Below are 19,326 nucleotides of genomic sequence, written 5' to 3'. Positions count from 1 at the left end.
AGTATGGGAAGGAAACTATTTTCTGATTAAAGAATTGTAAAGCTCTCTAATAGATATTAGTGATATGTATTGTTCATCTGAATGTTGTGGTTACGGCACCAGAAGCCTCTATTCAGTTCATTCATAGACTATGAGGGACGTCGCATGTAAATGTGCACTTCAATAATTTAATTTCCCTCGTGGTTTTTTCGCTACAAATATCAAGACTTCAGGACTATAAGGAATTGTTTGATCTCTGGGTGGAGATGTTTACACAATGGGTCTGCGTAGCTCCTTACTGTTATCTGCGGTATAGATGCTGAAGGCGATGTCAGTCGGGAAGCACAAAGTCTCTTCTCTGAATGCGAAAAAGTGTGTTTTATACACTGTTTCTATGGCAGCTGAGCTTAAGGCAAACTGGGATCCGAATATCTAACACGTAAATGAGGAGGCTCTATTTCTGTTTGTGTGTAAACTTGGAGTTTCTGGTTGTTGATTATTGTGGTATTTGACTGAGAGCAGAATATAATCATTGCTAGCACAGATTCCAGTTACACGCTTTCTTTTCTCCAATAGTCTGCCATGTTCTTCCCCCAGCTTTGTGAGCTATGGTCATCCTTTACATTAAGGTCACAGCATTTGTCGTAGTATCAGAATTAATATATTGACTTGGTGTGTCCCATGTATATCCATCTATTTCTGTGGTTTCCAACCTTTTTTTAGTGATGGCGCCCCTCAAGCCAAATACCTTATTCTGTGACACCCCCAGTCTGTTTTCCATTAGGACCTCTTAGAACAGTCATCATGTTTTCTCTTGTACACAAACTTATCCCTGTTGAGGTCAAACTCAACTGTTTGCTGCTGCTGTTACTATTGCTGTCTGCAAGAATGGCTCCTCGGCACGGTTCATCTGAATGGGGAGGGCAGAACTCTAGCAGGGTGAGAACGACAGGGGTGCCGTGCCCATGCGTCCTCTGCCTGTTGACTAATGTCACTGTCAGTCAGAGCCTTAACTTAGAATTCTAGAGCCTGGGGCGAGAAAGACAAATGCCGCCCCCCTAGCCCTCAATTTTAACCAAATGAACCTAAAATATTCCTAAATTGCGCCCCCCTTCAGCGTTGCGCCCTGGGCGGTCTCCCCTGTCGCACAGCCCTAGTTACGGCCCTGCTGTCGGTCTGTGAAAAATGTCCACCATCAGCACCCCTGGGACCTGTCAGCAGCACCCTGGTTAATAAACACTGGTCTATTATGAATCTTTTGCACAATCTATTTATTTTCTCATCATCCCCCCCAGCTGCGATCACATTCAGTGCAGAAAGCTGTGTTGTGTAATGGCAATAAACTCTGCCTGATGATACGACTGAAGAGCACAGCAAGATGATAGTTTATTTAGTAGAAGTTGCAGAATGTCATGTACAGTCCAATACACTAAGTCAGAGTTGAGAATTGGCCACCTTCAGCTGTCGTACCATGTTCCTTCTAAGCCTCTGGTATGGTGTGCAGCATCCAGCCATCCAACATATGTTTTCTCATGTATTCCTGTTTCCCAGAATATGGGGATTATGATTGGGACGTATTAAGATACAGGTTTGTAGAGCTATTTTATTTCCTTGGGGATTAAAGAAAGTTAGGTTGGATCATAGCAAAGTGCTTTTCAATTACCAAACTAAAGAATTCTGCCACTGCAGCACATTTTTCTGCCTGTCTGAGTAGCGCATACATAGACGCGCACCCACGTGGTGGGAGGAGGGCACTGTCCTGCCTGCTAGCACTGTAGGACACCCTCACTAACCACCAGATTCTTTCTCAGCACTAACATCTCCCCCTGGACTATATGGGTTTTTGGCTGAAAAGGGAGAACTGTACCCTGGTAGAAATACGCTGACTATAGAACATCTGCCTGGAAGGTTGAGAAGACAAAGTATAAGCTGAGGCACAATCTCCTTCACCTATGTGGACATTTTAAAATTCCTTATAAGCCCTTATGCTGGGAAAAAAACATTTTACCAGCAGTATGCTAGAACTTGGTATAGTCCTGTAACAAGAATATTTATACATTTAGGCAAATACAAAGGGGAAAATAAAATATAGGGTCAGTCAGTTTATTTATCTCGTCCTGCACAGCTTGTGTTTGCCTGTGGACGCAGTGGAGTTCTCCTAACATTATCTAGGAGTGGCTCCTACTGTCAGACGGTGCGAACATTGCACCCCCTAAGTGACCCCATCACAGGTTCATATGGGTACATTTGTGGAAGAATAGGCTCATGATGTCACAAACCGTCATCTGTATGTCTTACAGCTTCAGGAATGACCTCTTCCATATAGTGTTGGGATATCAGAAGTAATTACTTATAAGAAGCCACAATGTTGTCAGTCCTGGTGTCTTCTTTGTAGTACAGTCAGAAGTCTGACATTTATCTGTGGTAGTTGTGCCTTCATCTTCAGAAATTAAAAATGTGTAAAAAAAAAAAAAAAAAAAAAAAAAAAAAAAGAAAAAAAAAAAAACTTTAAAAGAAAGTGATCAAAACTGATTATAACAGCTTGTCCTTTATTTATTTTCTCCGCACGTAAACCAGTGTAGAGGGCAAGACCACATGTGCACAGCATGGAATTCAGAGCCCAAAAATTTGTAATGCATTTCTGGCAATCTGGGCATCTTGCAGACATTCTATTGGGAACCGTCTATTTTTGGACGTTCAGCCCATGTTGCCCCTCAGCATTCGCTATGATGGCTTTTTTTTTAAGTTGAACAAATGGAACATAATGCAGCTCAAGCGGAGTGACGGCGCAGGCTGAACACTTCATGCAACTTTTCGGCCACCAAAATGGCGCATACTCTGAGACGCCCTACTATTTTAGACCATAGTGTGGTGTAAGGTAACAAAAATACCCTGAAAACAGATTTATTGCTGACCGTATCCAATCTGACCCAAATATGTGGATCCAATGCACACCTTGTGCCAAACTAGATGGCTGTACTGGTGCTCGAACCCCAATAATATCCAAAAAGCTCTGTGCAATGTGGTTTCCTCTATGATGTCAACATTAGCCACCATGCTGTTTTTATCCATACAAGAAGCATATATTGTGCATGTTGGGGCAGTGTAAAATCATCTGGCAATACATATATATATATATATATATATATATATATATATATATATATATATATATTATTTATTTATAATATGTATGTATGTAACCATAATGGGGATGATAACACCATTCCCTAACATGAATTTTCAGATCTCTCCTGTTACCAGTTTCTCCTGTGACTCGTCCCTCTATCTCATAGTGTGCAGCCAGGGAGATGTATTTTGGCAGCTGCACAGGAGAGATAGAACATGGGGATTTGCTGCTCCGCACTGGGAAATCAGAAAGAGGTGAAAGTGAAAAAATTGTAGATTTTAGTTGTTTTGCCATCTTATACGAATGTCATCGCTCACGTCCCAGTTAGGTTTTCTTTTTACAAGAATACTTACATTTTAAATAACTTTCAGTAACTTAAAGATATATGTATTATAAACATTAATTTCTATTTTAATAGTGTAAGTGTGAGCTCCAATTGGCCAGATGGCTGTGTAGGTTTACACCTATATGAAATAATTATATAAAGGGGGTGGCAGCACTAAATTTTACTTTTATATTTTTTCTCCTTTTGCTCCAGATTAAAAGTAATGTACTACGTCTGTCTGAACGTGTGGTTAAATCCTCTAAGTGCGTTTTCACATCAGACAAGGCACAACCGAGATATGCCATAACATGGAGATCTCCTAGGCCTACTGAAGATCGAGAATCCATTTAATTTTATTTAAACCGTAATTGTATAAAGTAAAACAAGGGTGTTCTCTGGCCACTGACCATAGATGAAAATGTATCTGATTCCAATAAGTTTTTGGACATAGCTGTTGTTGGGAAGTAAAGATTATAGTCCTATTTTAGATTAGAACTAACAACTGTCTTTCTATACGACTTAGGTTTGCCGTAATTGAAAAATTTTTCTATCAGATTTTTATTTTTAAAAGTTAAAACAAATTTGACTAGTTGCTTCATATATTATAACACCGTTAGAGTTTTGTTGGATGGTTAATGACACATTTTGTGGAACTCCAATTCAGTGCCAATCTGACATCTACTTCTGATTGTGTGTAATCTATTGTCATCTACACGTCTATTGTTTTCTTACAATTTGATAGTTTTCAATCAGATATTACAGTTTACATCTATGGCCATCTGAACACTACAGTTACAGCGAAGGTTACTCCTAAGTGATATCTACCTTTTCTCCCCCTCTCCCACTGTCATTGGTGAGCGATGCAGTTTTTGCCTCACTGACGAGATCTCGGCACAACACTCCTGTTTACGGTCTGCAGAAACCACAAATTAAATGGGTACTCTAATTTTATCAAAGCAAATTCTGTGACTTCATGTTGCAGAGCTTGGAAACAAAGATCAGAAGTGATTTCATTTTTTGGGATGGGCTTGGTCCTAATGAAGTGGTTCACAACTTTTTTTTGGTGGTGACACAACGTCTGATCTGTAAGACCCTTCATGGAGCAGCCCTCTAACCTTCAGCAAGGCTGCACATTACACTTAATCTCTGTAATAACAATACATTCAATCAGAGAAAGAGACATCTATCAATAATAACGAACACAGAAGTATGTTACGCGGGCACACTGAGATGCATTAAGAATATAAAATATCTAATCTTTATTGTTCATTCATGAATACATATTGTCCCTGATTCTTAGATGCTAGCAAAGTATTTAAAAAGAGAAAAGGTACAAAATCGATGCAGTTGTGCTCCTGAGATATAGTAGTGAATTAGTGTGATTAACCGTTGGTTATCTGTAATATAACAGCAGGTATTTTAAACAAGTGTTACAAGCTATAAACAAATAAATCTGAAATGAGCTTGGAGGGCCGCCTGTTGCTCATCACTGTACTATACACTTAATCCGTTTTGCATTCCTTTAACTGTTAAGTTCTCTTTTCTTCTGACAAATCCAAACTTATATTTTGCATTCAAGTCGGCAATCGCTGTCCCAATAATTGCAGCCTATAGTCAGAATCTACTGTAACGCATATATCTACAAATCTGAGCTCCTATTGGCTCCATAGGGATATTTAAAATGTTTCATTGATTTTAAATTTGAACCAAGCACAGTGTCATCCATGTTAAAGTACTTTACTCTTTCAATCAGTGTTTAGAATTTGGCATTGAATTACCTTTGCAAAAATAGCATTTATAATGATATACCCAGGGGTATACAGACAGTGCAGCATCATGGCAGCTCTGGCAGTTTGTTAAAGTTTTGCAATTGCTCCGTTCGCACGTGTGTGATTCCAGATAAGTAGCAGGAGAGGATTGTATAGATTGTGCAGCAATAACACACACACACAGCTATCTACCATATGAGGCACAATGCACAATCTGTGACATTACAAGCCTCTGCTGGAATTTCCATGTGACTCCTTGCCAGCAGCACAGAAGGAGTCCTTTGATGTTGGCAGACAAATGCCAATTGGGGCTGTAATTCTGGGCTCAGCTAGTCAGCTTAATGGGCAGCGAGATAATCGATGCCAGCAGCGATCACTCTGAGTCCTTTATCTTTGTTTCTTCAGCAAACAGGTTTCTAAGACTCTCTTCTGGCGGTGTCGCACACAGTGTGTGCTGGGGGACTCCTTCCAGGAGATTTATACAGTTATTGTGCACACAAGCAAAAGAGGGAGATGTGTCTTCTGGAGAGCAAAAAGTTTTTCCTATTGTCACACAATGCGTCCCATATATCGTGCATCTATGGAATGCATTTTAGCTGGAAGTGTCTGGTGGCACTTGTAGTCCCACAACAGCTGAAGAATCGCACATTTCCTACTTCTGCTGCAATGTGATAAACATTGCCTCTTCTAGAGACATCTAGCATTTTCATTCACAAGCAACCACCCCCCCCCCCCCCCCCCGCATCTCCTCTCATCTGCTGCCCTTATTGCTGGTGAAGTATGATATTGCGCAAACCTCCATATTTGTGTCTTTAAATGCACACTGTAATAGTGGTGATACAGAGACCTCACAGACCTGGAATACTGGACAAAAGTTTTTACAGTGTAATGTATTCAGCCCCCCTCCCACAAAAAAACTACTTTTATAAAACCAATGAAAACGCACAATGGCTATGTACGATTGTAGTTGGGATACATTATCTTTATCATTAGAACTTGGATGATCACCATTTAATGCAGAAATAGAGTAATTGTAAATGGATTCTCATATTATTTCTTATATTGTATACTGATAGTATAAATAGTAAGTCATTTGATCTTTTGAGTGGTACCCTTGTTATAACATTCAGGGAATTATGGTGATTAGGTATTCCATTAAGACACTAGACCAGGCCTGGCCAACCTGTGAGTCTCTGGGTATTTTGTAAGCTACAAGCCCCAGCATACACTGCCAGCAGATAACTAGACGATAGCTGGCAAAGTATGCTGGGACTTGTAGTTTCACAACACCTGGAGAGCCACAGGTTGACCAGGTCTGTACTAGACAATGCATCTCCTGTTATGCACGTCTAGATGCTATCCAATAACTATTGCCGATATGTGGTTCCAAAGCACAAAGTGATTTAATAGCCAAAAGTAGCAGAATAATAAATCAGAATAAAATAAGTACAGCCGTTATTTATCGCAGGCGCTCTGCATCCAGTGTACAGTCTTTCAGGTCTGAAGGCTGTGGTCAAGTAGACTGTCCACCAGGTCCAGAGCCCCTGCTTATATACAGTCAGTGTATACAGTAAAACAATGCAGATGATGTGGCTTGCTTCTATTGGTCCAGGCTTCAAGAAGGTCCAGTGTAATGCAGGTTATTGGCCAGTTCAAACCAAAATATCCAAAGGTGGGGGTCAGCTCTCCAGGGGATGCACTCCGATTTTCCCGCCAAGAATCCAGTTTCAACTAGTCTATTAGCATTTTACAGGCAGTATCATTTTAAACATTTATTCCCTAACATCGCTAACTAGAGTATGCAATGTGCAATCTCTTAGGGGAATGAACCGGACAACTGCTGATGAATAGGGGATTAAAATTGTACTAAATATGACATATTTCCTGCAACCTGAACCTTTGATTTCACTAACATGTATATAACTTATAATATTAAACATAAATATTGCTACTTTTCGACATAAATAACTGTGTTGCAATTAAAATTAATGTGTACTAATTACAAATGTGTATGTTCGTGAATGCGTGTAAATTTGTAAACTTGTTATTTGCCACATGTTGCGGCTGGATACGCTTCCCCACGCCGTAGCTCCATTCACATGTCCTCCTCTTGCCAAGTCCAATACATTCCGCTGACATTCTTACTAGATTTCCCTGTCACTCTATAACGGCCCAACTCGGACTGAGCTCAGGATTACAGTACTCCACAGAGAACTACTTGTCCATTTACCTCTCGTTAAATGAACCACTGATTAGTGTAATCAAATATGTTTGATCAAAGCTTCCAAAGGCTTTCTTTGGATTGGTGTTTGCTCAGTGAAGTGGTGAACCAAGTTGTGGAGCTAGACATTGTGTTTCAGCCAGTACTATTAACTGACAACTGGGGAACATCCTGATACCAAGCGATTTGTAACGCAAGATGTTTGTTTAGAAATAATAATAAATGATTTCCTTTGAGGGATAACAGTTGAAGGACTGCTCTTGCTCATATTTTACAACTTAACTTCATTGGCAACGTTTGAACTGTGATTCTGTACAGGTATCAAGTAAGACTCAAGAATGAAATATTACTGATGGTTATTAACATCAGACACTGCCTTCTTATTAATTTATTGCTAGGTGGCTAACTGCTTGTAGACCTGACTTCCAGATAAAATGTCTTTTAGAAACTCTCCATGTTGCAGGTGTCAGTGGGTACAGCCAATTGCAGTACAGCAATAAAGGGTGTAGCGCAGACAAATTCTGCGCAGAACTGTTAGAGATCTACTGTAAGATACTATGTGCCTGTTTATAGTACTGGCTGTAGCATTATTTAAAAATGTTGAGTAAGTTCTCTCTTAGTCTTCAGTGGAAACCTTCTTATCTGTATTGTTTATATCATCATCAGCAGCAGCTATTTATATAGCGCCACTGATTCCGCAGCGCTGTACAGAGAACTCTCACATCAGTCCCTCCCCCCAATAGAGCTTACAGTTTAAATTCCCTAACATACAGACAGAGACTAAGGTCAATTTAATAGCAGCCAACTAACCTACTAGTATGTTTTTGGAGCGTGGGACGAAACCCATGCGAACATACAATCTCCACACAGATAAGGCCATGGTCGGGAATCGAACTCATAACCCCAGTGCTGTGGGGCAGAAGTGCTAATCACTTTTATATTTCACCAACATAGTCTGATATCTTTTACAGTCATGAAAACTGAATCTACATGTTGGCACAAAGAAGGATCCTTGTTGCTGAAACCATTTATTTTTACAAAGTATGTTTATGGTATATTTTTACCAAGTACTCTCTAAGGTGTTTTATATTAAGGATGTGTGAGGGAGAGGGTGGTAGTCATAAGGTATACTTTGTAGTAAGTCTACTTGCCTTATCAAGGTATGTATAATCTGGTGCCAAGTTTAATATATAGAGCCATACCTGGTGACTAATGTGCACAGCCGTACCTGATGCCAAATAGTTACCCACTGAGCTGACCTCTCCCACTTTCTCTGTGTGGGCAGTCATTTCCTCTGCTGCTATTGCCAAATCCCTCTCACAGCCGCCATCATCATTGGCTGGTAACGCTGTTCCTGTACTACTCTGATCTCTGTTAGTGAAGGAGAGGAACACAAATGGCTACAAGCCATGATGATAGCTCTTTGGCCTAGAGAAGAGCAGGCAGAGGGGGTAGGGGGACTGACTGTAATAGTAAGTGCTGCAGAAAACTATTTTCTCATTCCCTGAAACTATCCACAGCTATAATTTGTTGTGGCTGAAAGCTGAATTTGGGGGGAGGAGTGTAATTTGGGAAGTGGGAGGGCTTATCCCTCGGTGGATTGAGTGAAGAAGAGAAATGTAATGTCGGCCCACTGTGTCATTCTGCCATGTTGGCCCGCTGACCTTACATTTCAGCGTCTCGGCACACTTACTATTGGCACTGGAACTTTGAAATTCGAGGAACCGCCACCATTCTGTAGGTGGTGTTGGGTTTTTTTAATCCCACTTTTTTAGGTCTGTCCATCTCGGCTGGCAAGCTTTCAATAATCAAATGGGGAAACATGTAAAACAGTCTCTATAAAACTATTTTTTGTGTAATGAGTTTATGTAGACCTGTTGCCTACAAGCAATCCATTGTGTGAGACTGCACTGGTTCAGCCATCAGATTGCTCGAGATCATTGATATCACTGAGACAATCTCTGACATTCATGAACTTCTGGTTCCTAGTGAGTTTGTAGGCTAAATTCTCATAAGTATTCGTACATCACTGTTCTGTGTGTGTGTGTGATGGCTCCACATTAAGGGCAGAAAAGTTTACTTGTATATTTAATGACATTTCAAGAAATAGGTCTGAAATAGGAGTCATTAGTCTCATCAGTCACCAGGTATGGATCTATATTTGAGACTTGGCACCAGATTACACATACCTTGATAAGGTAAGTAGACTAACTACAAAATATACCTTATGCTACCACCCTCTCCCTGGAAAAAGGTGGAAGCTTTGAGTATCTGTCATGTCTTCTTTTCCCTTTTTATAGCAGTTTTAATTGCCAGCCCTGTTTACAGCGTTGATCGAATATATTTGATCATCTTTTTGATGAGTGCAGCATAACTCTAATATTTGCATATTTTTCTGGAATTTAGTGATACGCTCAAGGAATGAGCACTGTATTATATGGAAGTATTGTGTTGTGTGTTTTGGCTAGAAGTGGTTGCTTAATGTGTGTTTCAGATCCACATTAGGAGTTTTAAGGTCTACAGTTTCATATAATCCCTTGGTTGGGTGTAGCTCAGTGATCCATTTATTTTCTACAGTTATCAATCTTTTGGTGTTCTGAACCGTGCTTTGTATGTCCTTTGTTCAATCAGGTTGGGATATTGAATGTCAGTTGCAGAGTTGTTGGGTTGTTTTTTTGTTTTTGTTTTTTTTTTAAACTTTCTAAAGTGGAACCAAAAATAACAGCTTTGAGGGTTTATCATGTGTTTTGGAATTTGAGATTGCGCAGCCTGTGGGTGGTTTCTGATTGTCTTGTGTGACCGGAGAAGACACACATTACAGATGATAGTGGTGCTTATCTTTGTTTTTATGTGTGTCTATCTCTTTCAGTGTCCATTTACAGTATCTGGTTTTATGATGAGAACGACTGCCAGAGGATTGCAAAGCTGATGACCCAGTGAGTATGATTGTTGCATCTTTCATGTTTGAGCTGTGAGACAAGGTGGTCTGTTGTGCAACTTGTTAATAGATCCTAAACAGTGTTACTGTGCAATCCCTTTATTGGAAGATTAATGCAGAAATAAAACAAGCAGCCTTCTGGGCTTCTTATAAGGGCTCATAAACACTGGCTTTTTTTTAATTTATTTTTTATTATTATTATTATTATTATTATTATTTATTATTATTATTATTATTATTTCAAATTTCTTTATTGAAGAATGTCAAACATGTACATATCAATAAATAAGAACAAGGATATGTTTTTATACATAATAATCATGAACTACGACATATAGTATGAGGAAAGCCATCATCTGTGAGTTTCTACAATGGTGGTTTTTAATTAATTTTGTTTTTAGATTTAAACAAAACCGCAAAACGCGACATGAAGTAGTTTCTCAATAGTCCCTCAGCCCCCCATCTCCATAAAGACTTACAGAGGAACTATTTGGACAAGGGTAAAAACTGTATGGGCTTCTAAAATTATCAGGAAAGACTTGTAGCACTTGACCTGCTCAGTTGAGAGGAGAGAAGGGACACTGGATATGATCGAAACATTAAACTTTGTTGGTTTTCAGAAAGATTAAATTTTATATATAAGGATTTTTAGAACAAAAACAAGGATTTCTGTAAGTTAGTGGGAGACTTTCTTACAGTACGTTGTCTTTCAATCTACTATCCAAGAGGATGATCATCTCAGATGGTGAAAAATGTAGCTGGATGGTCCCTTTAACAATGAAGCTATTTGATATGAGGTGATCTGTATAGCTATACCAGTGTCTTACATGGGGCAGTCACTGTATACCTCACCAGATGCTCGTACTCCCAATAAGGAAGTTCAATTAGTTGTGCTAATGTGTTCCTCATTCTGCTAGGCTTTGATCATCTGGAAGGGTGCTCTCTGCTCTCCGGTAAATGCATTGTGTAGAAAGGGCCCTGCTCACTTTTACATGATCGATGATACACAACAGATTTCCGTCTCTCTCCTGCAGTTCCCTCCAATTAACTTTCCTTTACCCCATTTGCTGAAGTGGAAATGATGAATAATCTACTGGATGAATAATTTCTACTCATTGAATATATAATTTATATTAAGCACATGGCAAAGCAGATACAAATCTGTTTCTCCAATAAACTGATCTATGTCCAGAAGCCGATTCATTGTAAAACTCTAAATTATCAAATATATTTCACACAGAAGACATTTGTTAAAGTAGTTTTTATGAAGCTCTTGGGCATCATGTTTGGTTGTTTTAGTAAATGTCTGTAGATCATTTTAATGTTAAAAGGTCACCTTGAGTTCTCTAACGGAGTCTATGGCAAAACTAGTTGCTTTTTTGCAGCTGTGTTGAATAGGTTGATGGGAAAGCAAAGCATTCTATTGGCAATCGCCATTTTTGGGGTCACATTTGGGTCCCCCCCCCAAAAAAGAAAAAGTTACTATACTATGGATAAGATCCCACAATATGGAACACCATGCTGGATAAGGTGCCAGGATCCTTTTTGTAAACCTTTTGTGGAAAAAGTTAGTACAAGATCTTGATTTCCTATTTTTCGTTTTTGTGACCAGTAATAAACTTGAGCAGACAACAATAGATGCTTTCAAACATCACAAATTCAAACCTGAAGACTAGGTCATGTATTTATCTTTTATTTTGCTGAGACCTAAATGTATTTTTCTGGAAGTCCTGCTGCTCTGCCCATTAAAGTGGCAGGTGGGCAATACTGGAAAATCGAGAGCTGCAAACGTTCCCACTTCTTCCAGTCTCTCTCCCACACCGTTTTAATTCTCCCTTTCTTTTGAGAGACTGAACAGATTTGCAGATTCTTTGTGTGGATGGCCCCTTTAATATCTAGGGGTAATGCTATTACTAAGCGAGTAGAAGTTTTCTGATGAATTTTGCAAAAAAAAATAAATGCAAAGGAACTTCTGTTGGCGACACAAATGATGTTGAAAGTAACAATAAAGCTTGGTACACACTACAGAAATTTCGACCAACTTTTTATGCCGAGCGATTTTACATGCGATCGATGTTCCGATCGCTCGGTCCATGGACTGCATACACACTAGCCTTGTTTAGGACGATAAAGGGAAGAGCGGACGTCCCTTTAGCGACTTTTTACAGCCATGTTGTGAGCAATGACTGTAATTTCGTACTCACTGTTGTGGATCGGCCGGAAGTTTATACACACTACACGGCGGAAACGAGATTGGAACGAAAATATTAAACGGTACGACCAACCAAATGAGGCGACAATCGTCCATTTGGGCAGACATTCGACCATCGTGTCACTGCACACACTGACCCGACTTTTGAACGAGCGGTCGTGTGTCTGCTGTTTGAGCCAATTATTGGACGAAAACTGTGTAGTGTGTACCTAGCTTAAGGCAATGGCCCCAAAACGAGAGTGTTTATCTGTAGCGACTGATGTAATCTGTGTCTGGCGTGTTGGTAAACGATCAGACGGTGTTTGTGGTCCATGTTCCTACCACAATAACTGGAGTGTAAGTGGAACTGACTGGCTGGATCTTCTCCAATATACCCATATTTATGTCTATGCTTGGTGCGTGGGCTGCGTGGCACAATAGTCTCTTCTGCTGCCAGCTTCAGAGGGGAAAAAATGAAATCTAAAACCAAAGGGCTTTTTTTGCGCATTGAGCAGTGCCAGACTTTACGGAGATATAAATTGGGAAGATGTGTGTTCCCGGCCACAATTTCAAACCTCCCCTGGTTGTATCGGAGCAAAAATCTTGCACAGATTGTAGGGCCTACATTTGGTCACTCTTGTGATATTTTTTTTATTTAAAAAAATAAAATAATTAGAGACTTTTTTTTTTTAAAATGTTATTAAAGTCTGATTTTAATAGGACTGCACCTTCTTGCACCTTTTCAATTTCATATTTTGGTGATGAAATGACACATACAGGAACTTGCCTGGTGTCTGTTCCCTATGAAGGTGTCTTACACTTGTACTTTTCAAAACAGGATCTTGTTTATTATCTGCCAGCTCCCCAGGAAGTGCAGTTTGCCAGCACAACTCAATGTCCTGAATTTATGATTCATTCAGGATTCCCTGATTTGCTTGTGAATGGTTTCAGTAAGTCATAGAAAATTATAGGTTTGTTTTTTTTTTCTTCTTTTTTGTCTGTTTTAAATGTAATGGTTACCTTTTTAAAGTTAGAGATATGCATGTTTAAGGCAATATATTATATTAAATTATACGTTGTGTGTGTGTGTGTGTGTGTATATATATATTTTTAACTGAAATAAGTGTACCGTAGTGCCTGACGAACATTATTTTATCAGCATAATTTGACCACTGTATGGCAGTGTTCTATGTGCTGTGTATGGATGACATTTTGTTGTGCTGAGGTAAAATTAACAATATTGTTGTGTTGAAGCGTAGAATGCAACTTCTCCTGCGTTCTTTGTTCAAAATGTGTGTTTGTGCATATGTATAATGTATATTAGAGTGCAAATGGCAGACTGGTTGGTGCCACAGCAGATCCCATGTACCAGTACATTATGTGCTGGTGGATGAGAGTGCTGGAGAGAGTCCGTCTCTCGCTGTGCTTGTCGTGTGCGTGCTCTCTAACACATCATATATATGACCTATGACAGTGTTGACTTAACCTGTGACACTCCAGGTGTTGTGAAACTACAAGCCCCAGCATACCCTACCAGCAATAAGCTGCTGTATATTGGCAAAGCATGCTGGGACTTGTAGTTTCTCAAACACCTGGAGTGTCACAGGTTATTCAACACTGACCTATGACCACATCTTGTAAATGAGCATAGAGCTCCTGGTACTTCTTCTGGCCTTATCATTTACAGTAAGAGGTGCATTAGTACATATTAATGTTATATACAAGACTGGTACAAAACAGGTTACTTTCATAAGTGCTTTTTGTAGCTTCAATGGTTCTCAGTTCTGGATATATCTCTATATACTTTCCTGAAATACATAACATGTATTATATGTTTGTCCCTGTACGGCGCCACGGACACCTTGTGGCGCCCTATAAATAAAAATGAATAATAATATGTTATGCATGGGGAAGTCTGTGGCCTCCAAGATCAATTGATGTCAATAGTTTCTGTAATTTGGGAATAAACCTAATTGTTTGTATATTAGATTTGGTCACTGTTTTGCTCAAGCTTCTTACAAGTTGTTTGTCTTCCACATATAAACCTGGCGTTGCTGGCAGATCAGGGTTCTATGAATGCCCTGACTCTGCCAAGTGGTGGGTTTCATCATAAATCAGTTTCCAGCTCTGGAGGACACAGACTCGCTGTCAAACATTGTAAAACTTGATCAGAGAAAATGCATCTCCCAACATTCACAAATGTTTATGCAAAAGTTCTTGTACCTATTATACGACGTTGCAGATATGTTGGCGATCTATAGCGGTAGATAAAGAGTACTAGTTATACTTGTGTATGATTGTTATTTACCTCCTGCATTGGAAGGCTTCATGCAGTGTCCATCACCAGTGTCACAAATTGTGAAAAGAAAGCCTCATCTCAAATATATTTAGTTCTGGTAGACGGCTGACTCTTTTTTTTTCATAAATATTTTGGAATCTTATTAATGCTTCTTTAAAGGGACTCTGACCCTATGGGGCATATTCAATTGTCGGCGGAAACGCAGAAAATCTCGCGGTCCACGTTATTACGGTAATATGCTGAAAAACCGTTATTACGGTAGTTTTCTCGCTGGATTTCAGCTCGCGGCTCCCTGAGCTGCGAGCTGAAATACAGCTAACTATTACCGTAGTAACAGTAATTTAACACGCCGCGGGAACCGGACAATTGAATATGCTCCTATACGTCTTTTAGTTTTTTTTTAACGAATAAATTTTTTATTGATTTTTAAAGTTTTTCAAAAGGGGTACAGAAGAAAAAAAAAAGGGGGAAGGGTACATAAAGGGGATGGAACACAATGCTCCCGAAAGCATACAGAATCAAAACCACAAGTTTGTGACTATTTGTCATATACAATAGACTTAACCAATATATTACATACCAACAAATAAAAGATCATTCATCAACGTCATTAGAGGACGAGGGCAGGGAACGTGATGGGGCTCCCTCCCCATCAGTAACATAGTTGTGCCAAGCTCTCCATTTAATCAGCGGGGACGATGTTGATGTAGAGTATGGGACACCTAAGGTTTCCATTTCAAAATTGAAGTTGATTTTAGAGATCACTTTGGTCAGGGGTGGAGGGAAAGGTTGCCTCCACGCCTGAGCAATAGCTGCTCTGGTTGCTATCAATACTTGACCTGTCAGATATCTGTCCCAACGAGGAAGAGTAGGGGGGTAGTATTGCAATAAAGCCAATTCTGGCGTGGGGAGGATCAAGTGACCCAGGACTGAGCTTATCAATTCAAAGACTTTTTCCATAGAGGCCTTACCACAGGGCATGCCCAGAATATATGAAAAATATTTCCACGTTCAGAACAGTTGCGCCAACATAGTGGAGATATGGAAGGCCAGATTTTATGTAGTTTGTCTGGGGTGGCGTACGTTCTATTTAATAATTTTACCAGCATCTCTGTATGGTTAAGGCACTTAGACATTTTAAAAGAGTTGGTAAAAATATGTTCCCAGTCTTCTTCTGACAATTCTAACTGGAGGTCTGATTCCCATTGGGTCTGAGGTTTAGATTTAGATGTAGTACCAAGACCCAGTAAGGTATTATACCAGAGGGTAATGCTGGATCTACTACTACCTTTGGTTAACGGGGAGTAGTATCTGGCCAGGGGAGGTCCTATCCCCAGATTTCTCAACGGTGGGGAAGCTAATAAATGCCTGATTTGACGTCTTTTAGTTTTAGGGAGCTGTTCATGCAGATCATCACAAACCTTCAGTAGAGATGCCATTGTTTCTCTTCTTTTTCCCTATAATCCCTTTTCTTCTTCACAGCTCTCCTGACAGTCTTTTTGAAATGTGATCATTCTCTCCAAATACAATTGCGTGGTGGCATGGCCTTGCAAGAGGGGGTTGTGTGTTCCGGTCATTGCTGGTCTGGCTTGTCCAGTAAGATCCAAAAAGGTGGAGAGTAGGTGAAGGGGGGGTAGTGCACCCAAACCCCTGAGTTTGCTCATAACCCGCACAGTGACATAGCTATGTGCAGCATAGGCATAACTAAGCAGGTTACAGTCCTGTTCTCGTAGATAATAAATCCTCTTTCATTCTAGGTGTATTGACCCTTTTTAAAAACGTTATTTTTTTGCATTGGAAACTGCTTGCGCTAGCTGTCAGGGAAGGGGTGAGCAAGTGGGTGAATAGGGAAGACAAAATACTGCATGCAGTGGGATATAATACATAAGGAATTATGTCACTATAGGTATTACAGGCCTGTCCTAGGCTTTATATGGCAAGAACCCTGGCACACTATCCTGTCTGAAGTTTCTCCATATCTGACAGAAAACAGAACCTCGCCATTGTCTAGGTGTCAGACGTCGTTGGCTCATTGTGTAAAAGGGCCTCCACTTGGCACAGGGTAAACTAGCCACATCTTACTCATTTTTATGTCTTACTGTGAATCTGTGGGGAGTAGAGAAGATAAATTGTTTATACTGCAGTCCGTTGCTGTGCATTAAGGATGTATACGTCTATGTGTCACCGAACAGCTTAAAATCTTGTTGGCATGTAACTTGGTTGTATTAAATTTCCATGGGATGACTTGGCCATAAAAAGGCAGCCTCTGTGTTCGGGATACAGAATGGCAGCCTATAGCACAGTTTCAACAAGGCTTGATATAAAATAGAATCCCTTGGCAATGTACCTTGACCTATAAACAAACGGGTCAAAATGGTATTAAAATATTTTTGCACAAACTTCCGTTCTGAAGCACTTAAAGGGGTCGTCCAGATAGAAGTATGAAGTTTCTCCCACTCGTCCCTGGTCATTTACTGAACACGCTATGTTCAGAGACTGCACAATGCTAATCTCTGCACATAAATACCCTGTGTAAAGACTTCTGCGTTCTCTACGTGCACTGTGCTTATGGTGACGTTTCCTTCCCTTAGCTGGAGAAATAAATATACCGTGTAAATCTTAAATCTCTCATCTTAAATTACTTTATGGCACAATCTGTAAAAAATGCTCATTTTAAAATAAGGTGACCTTGCAAACCTGGATTGCTGATCCACGCGACCAGGTTTGTGACCATGTAGTATATATGTAGGAAGTGGATTAGTTAGTCTTATGCTCTGAAGTCAATGAATTACTGATATTTTATTCAATGCTTTGGGAATGCTGTGTTTATTTTCCGCCCCATGCTTTCACCAACCTGACACACAGTCCCACATTATTCATATAGAATGTCACACACTCCATCTGGAGAGGAATACGCAACCGTAGCGGACAGTTTTGGGACCTGCAGAAATGGTGACTGGAGTGATTGACGCGTCTGAGAATCGTTTGGATGTGGCGTTGCCGTCAGCTGTACTGTACAAGACTTTAGACATGACAGACCAGCTCGGCCGCCGCTCTGCACATGCAAAGCTTATTTTGTTGATTAATAGGGTTTTTATTAAAGAGGATTACAGGAAGGATATGAATATGAGTTTTGCAGTGAATTCGTCATAGCTACATTTTGGCCTGAAAGGGTTTAGCTGGTGAAGCAGAAGCAGTTGGAAGGGTCAGGCAGGGATAGTCTCTGTTGAACCTCTTCATTTATATTTAGTTGAAGTTGAAGAATTGTTTTATGTACTGAATAATGTCAGAACAATGGCTAATGTAAGGGACTGTTCAGATAATGTTTTAGTTGAGTGTTCAGTCATCATTGGATAATGCTGAATATACTTCTCTGAAAACTTTCAAGGTGATCTTTTGTATCAAGAGACTGTAACAGAGAACAATGAATTCAGTCTGTTTTGTGTTATTTGTTTAAAAAATTGTGTTCTTTTGTATTGTAAATCATAAAGCAGACTAAAGCTAGAGAAGCGTTGTACTTGACAGCCTACCTAGACACAGAGATATTTCTTATACTAGCCACGTACTGTCATGGTTCTTTGGCATGTATGACGCGGTCCTCTACGGACAAGATATACTAATGACCACTTGTGACTTCATGTTTTCAGAGTGGTGCAGCAGGAATCTGAACGGATGAAAAACCGTAAACAGAGTCCCATTATCATGAATGGCTGCCTCACCCGACCTATAGACATCCTGGAGATGCTGAGTAAAGCCAAGAATGAGTATGAAAAGGTCAGTACACCCATCGACTGTGGTTATATTACTCTCGTAATTACCGTTTACTCCACTTAGGCACACAACCCCTGTCATTACTGTCCAGGCAGAAGGATTAGTAATACAAATGTTACTGTGCAGAACATCAGGAATTCCCCAATCCAGCAAAATGAAATGGGAGGTTTCTAAAAATATTCAAACACAAATAACATATATTACGTAAGATCCACCAGTGAAACCTAAAAATTGTTAAAAAGCAAAAGGCTTCGAAGTAAACTACTCAAATAGCAAGTGTAAAATTCTGTAGTGTCACCCACTGGATGAAAAACTTCACCTGTTAATTAAGGTAAAGTTAGTAAAATGGGGTGGATCAAGTGAAGATTATGTTCTAGGAGGACATACTTTTCACTTAATCCAATGCGATTAGCCACGCCTTAGTCAGCAAATAGGAGGAATACATTGTCATACTTATTTATATAGCGCCACCAATTCCGCAGAGCTGTACAGAGGACTCGCTCACATCAGTCCCTGCCCCATTGGAGTTTATAGTCTAAATTCCCTAACACACAGACAGACAGAGAGAAAGGGACTAGGGTCAATTTGATAGCAGCCAATTAACCTACTAGTATGTTTTTGTAGTGTGGGAGGAAACCAGAGCACCTGGAGAAAAACTACACAAACACAATGAAAACATACAAACTACACACAGCTAATTAAG

The 19,326-nt window shown here is 39.8% G+C and overlaps 1 protein-coding gene across 3 annotated transcripts in view; it reads left to right on the top strand.

Moving 5' to 3' along the window:
• The window catches only part of DCP1A (decapping mRNA 1A), a 46,615-nt gene that overhangs the window by 9,258 nt on the left and 18,031 nt on the right, over positions 1–19,326 (top strand). For all 3 annotated transcript variants that reach the window (XM_075183224.1, XM_075183222.1, XM_075183225.1), the window contains 2 exons: positions 10,294–10,360; positions 18,500–18,626. In XM_075183224.1, coding sequence (XP_075039325.1) covers positions 10,294–10,360; positions 18,500–18,626 — 194 coding nt within the window. The remainder of the gene's footprint in view (positions 1–10,293; positions 10,361–18,499; positions 18,627–19,326) is intronic.

The sequence above is a fragment of the Mixophyes fleayi genome, chromosome 8 (assembly GCF_038048845.1).
Source record: "Mixophyes fleayi isolate aMixFle1 chromosome 8, aMixFle1.hap1, whole genome shotgun sequence".
NCBI lineage: Eukaryota > Metazoa > Chordata > Amphibia > Anura > Limnodynastidae > Mixophyes > Mixophyes fleayi.
Note: the sequence above shows the minus strand (reverse complement) of the source record. Positions and strands in the feature narration are given on the sequence as shown.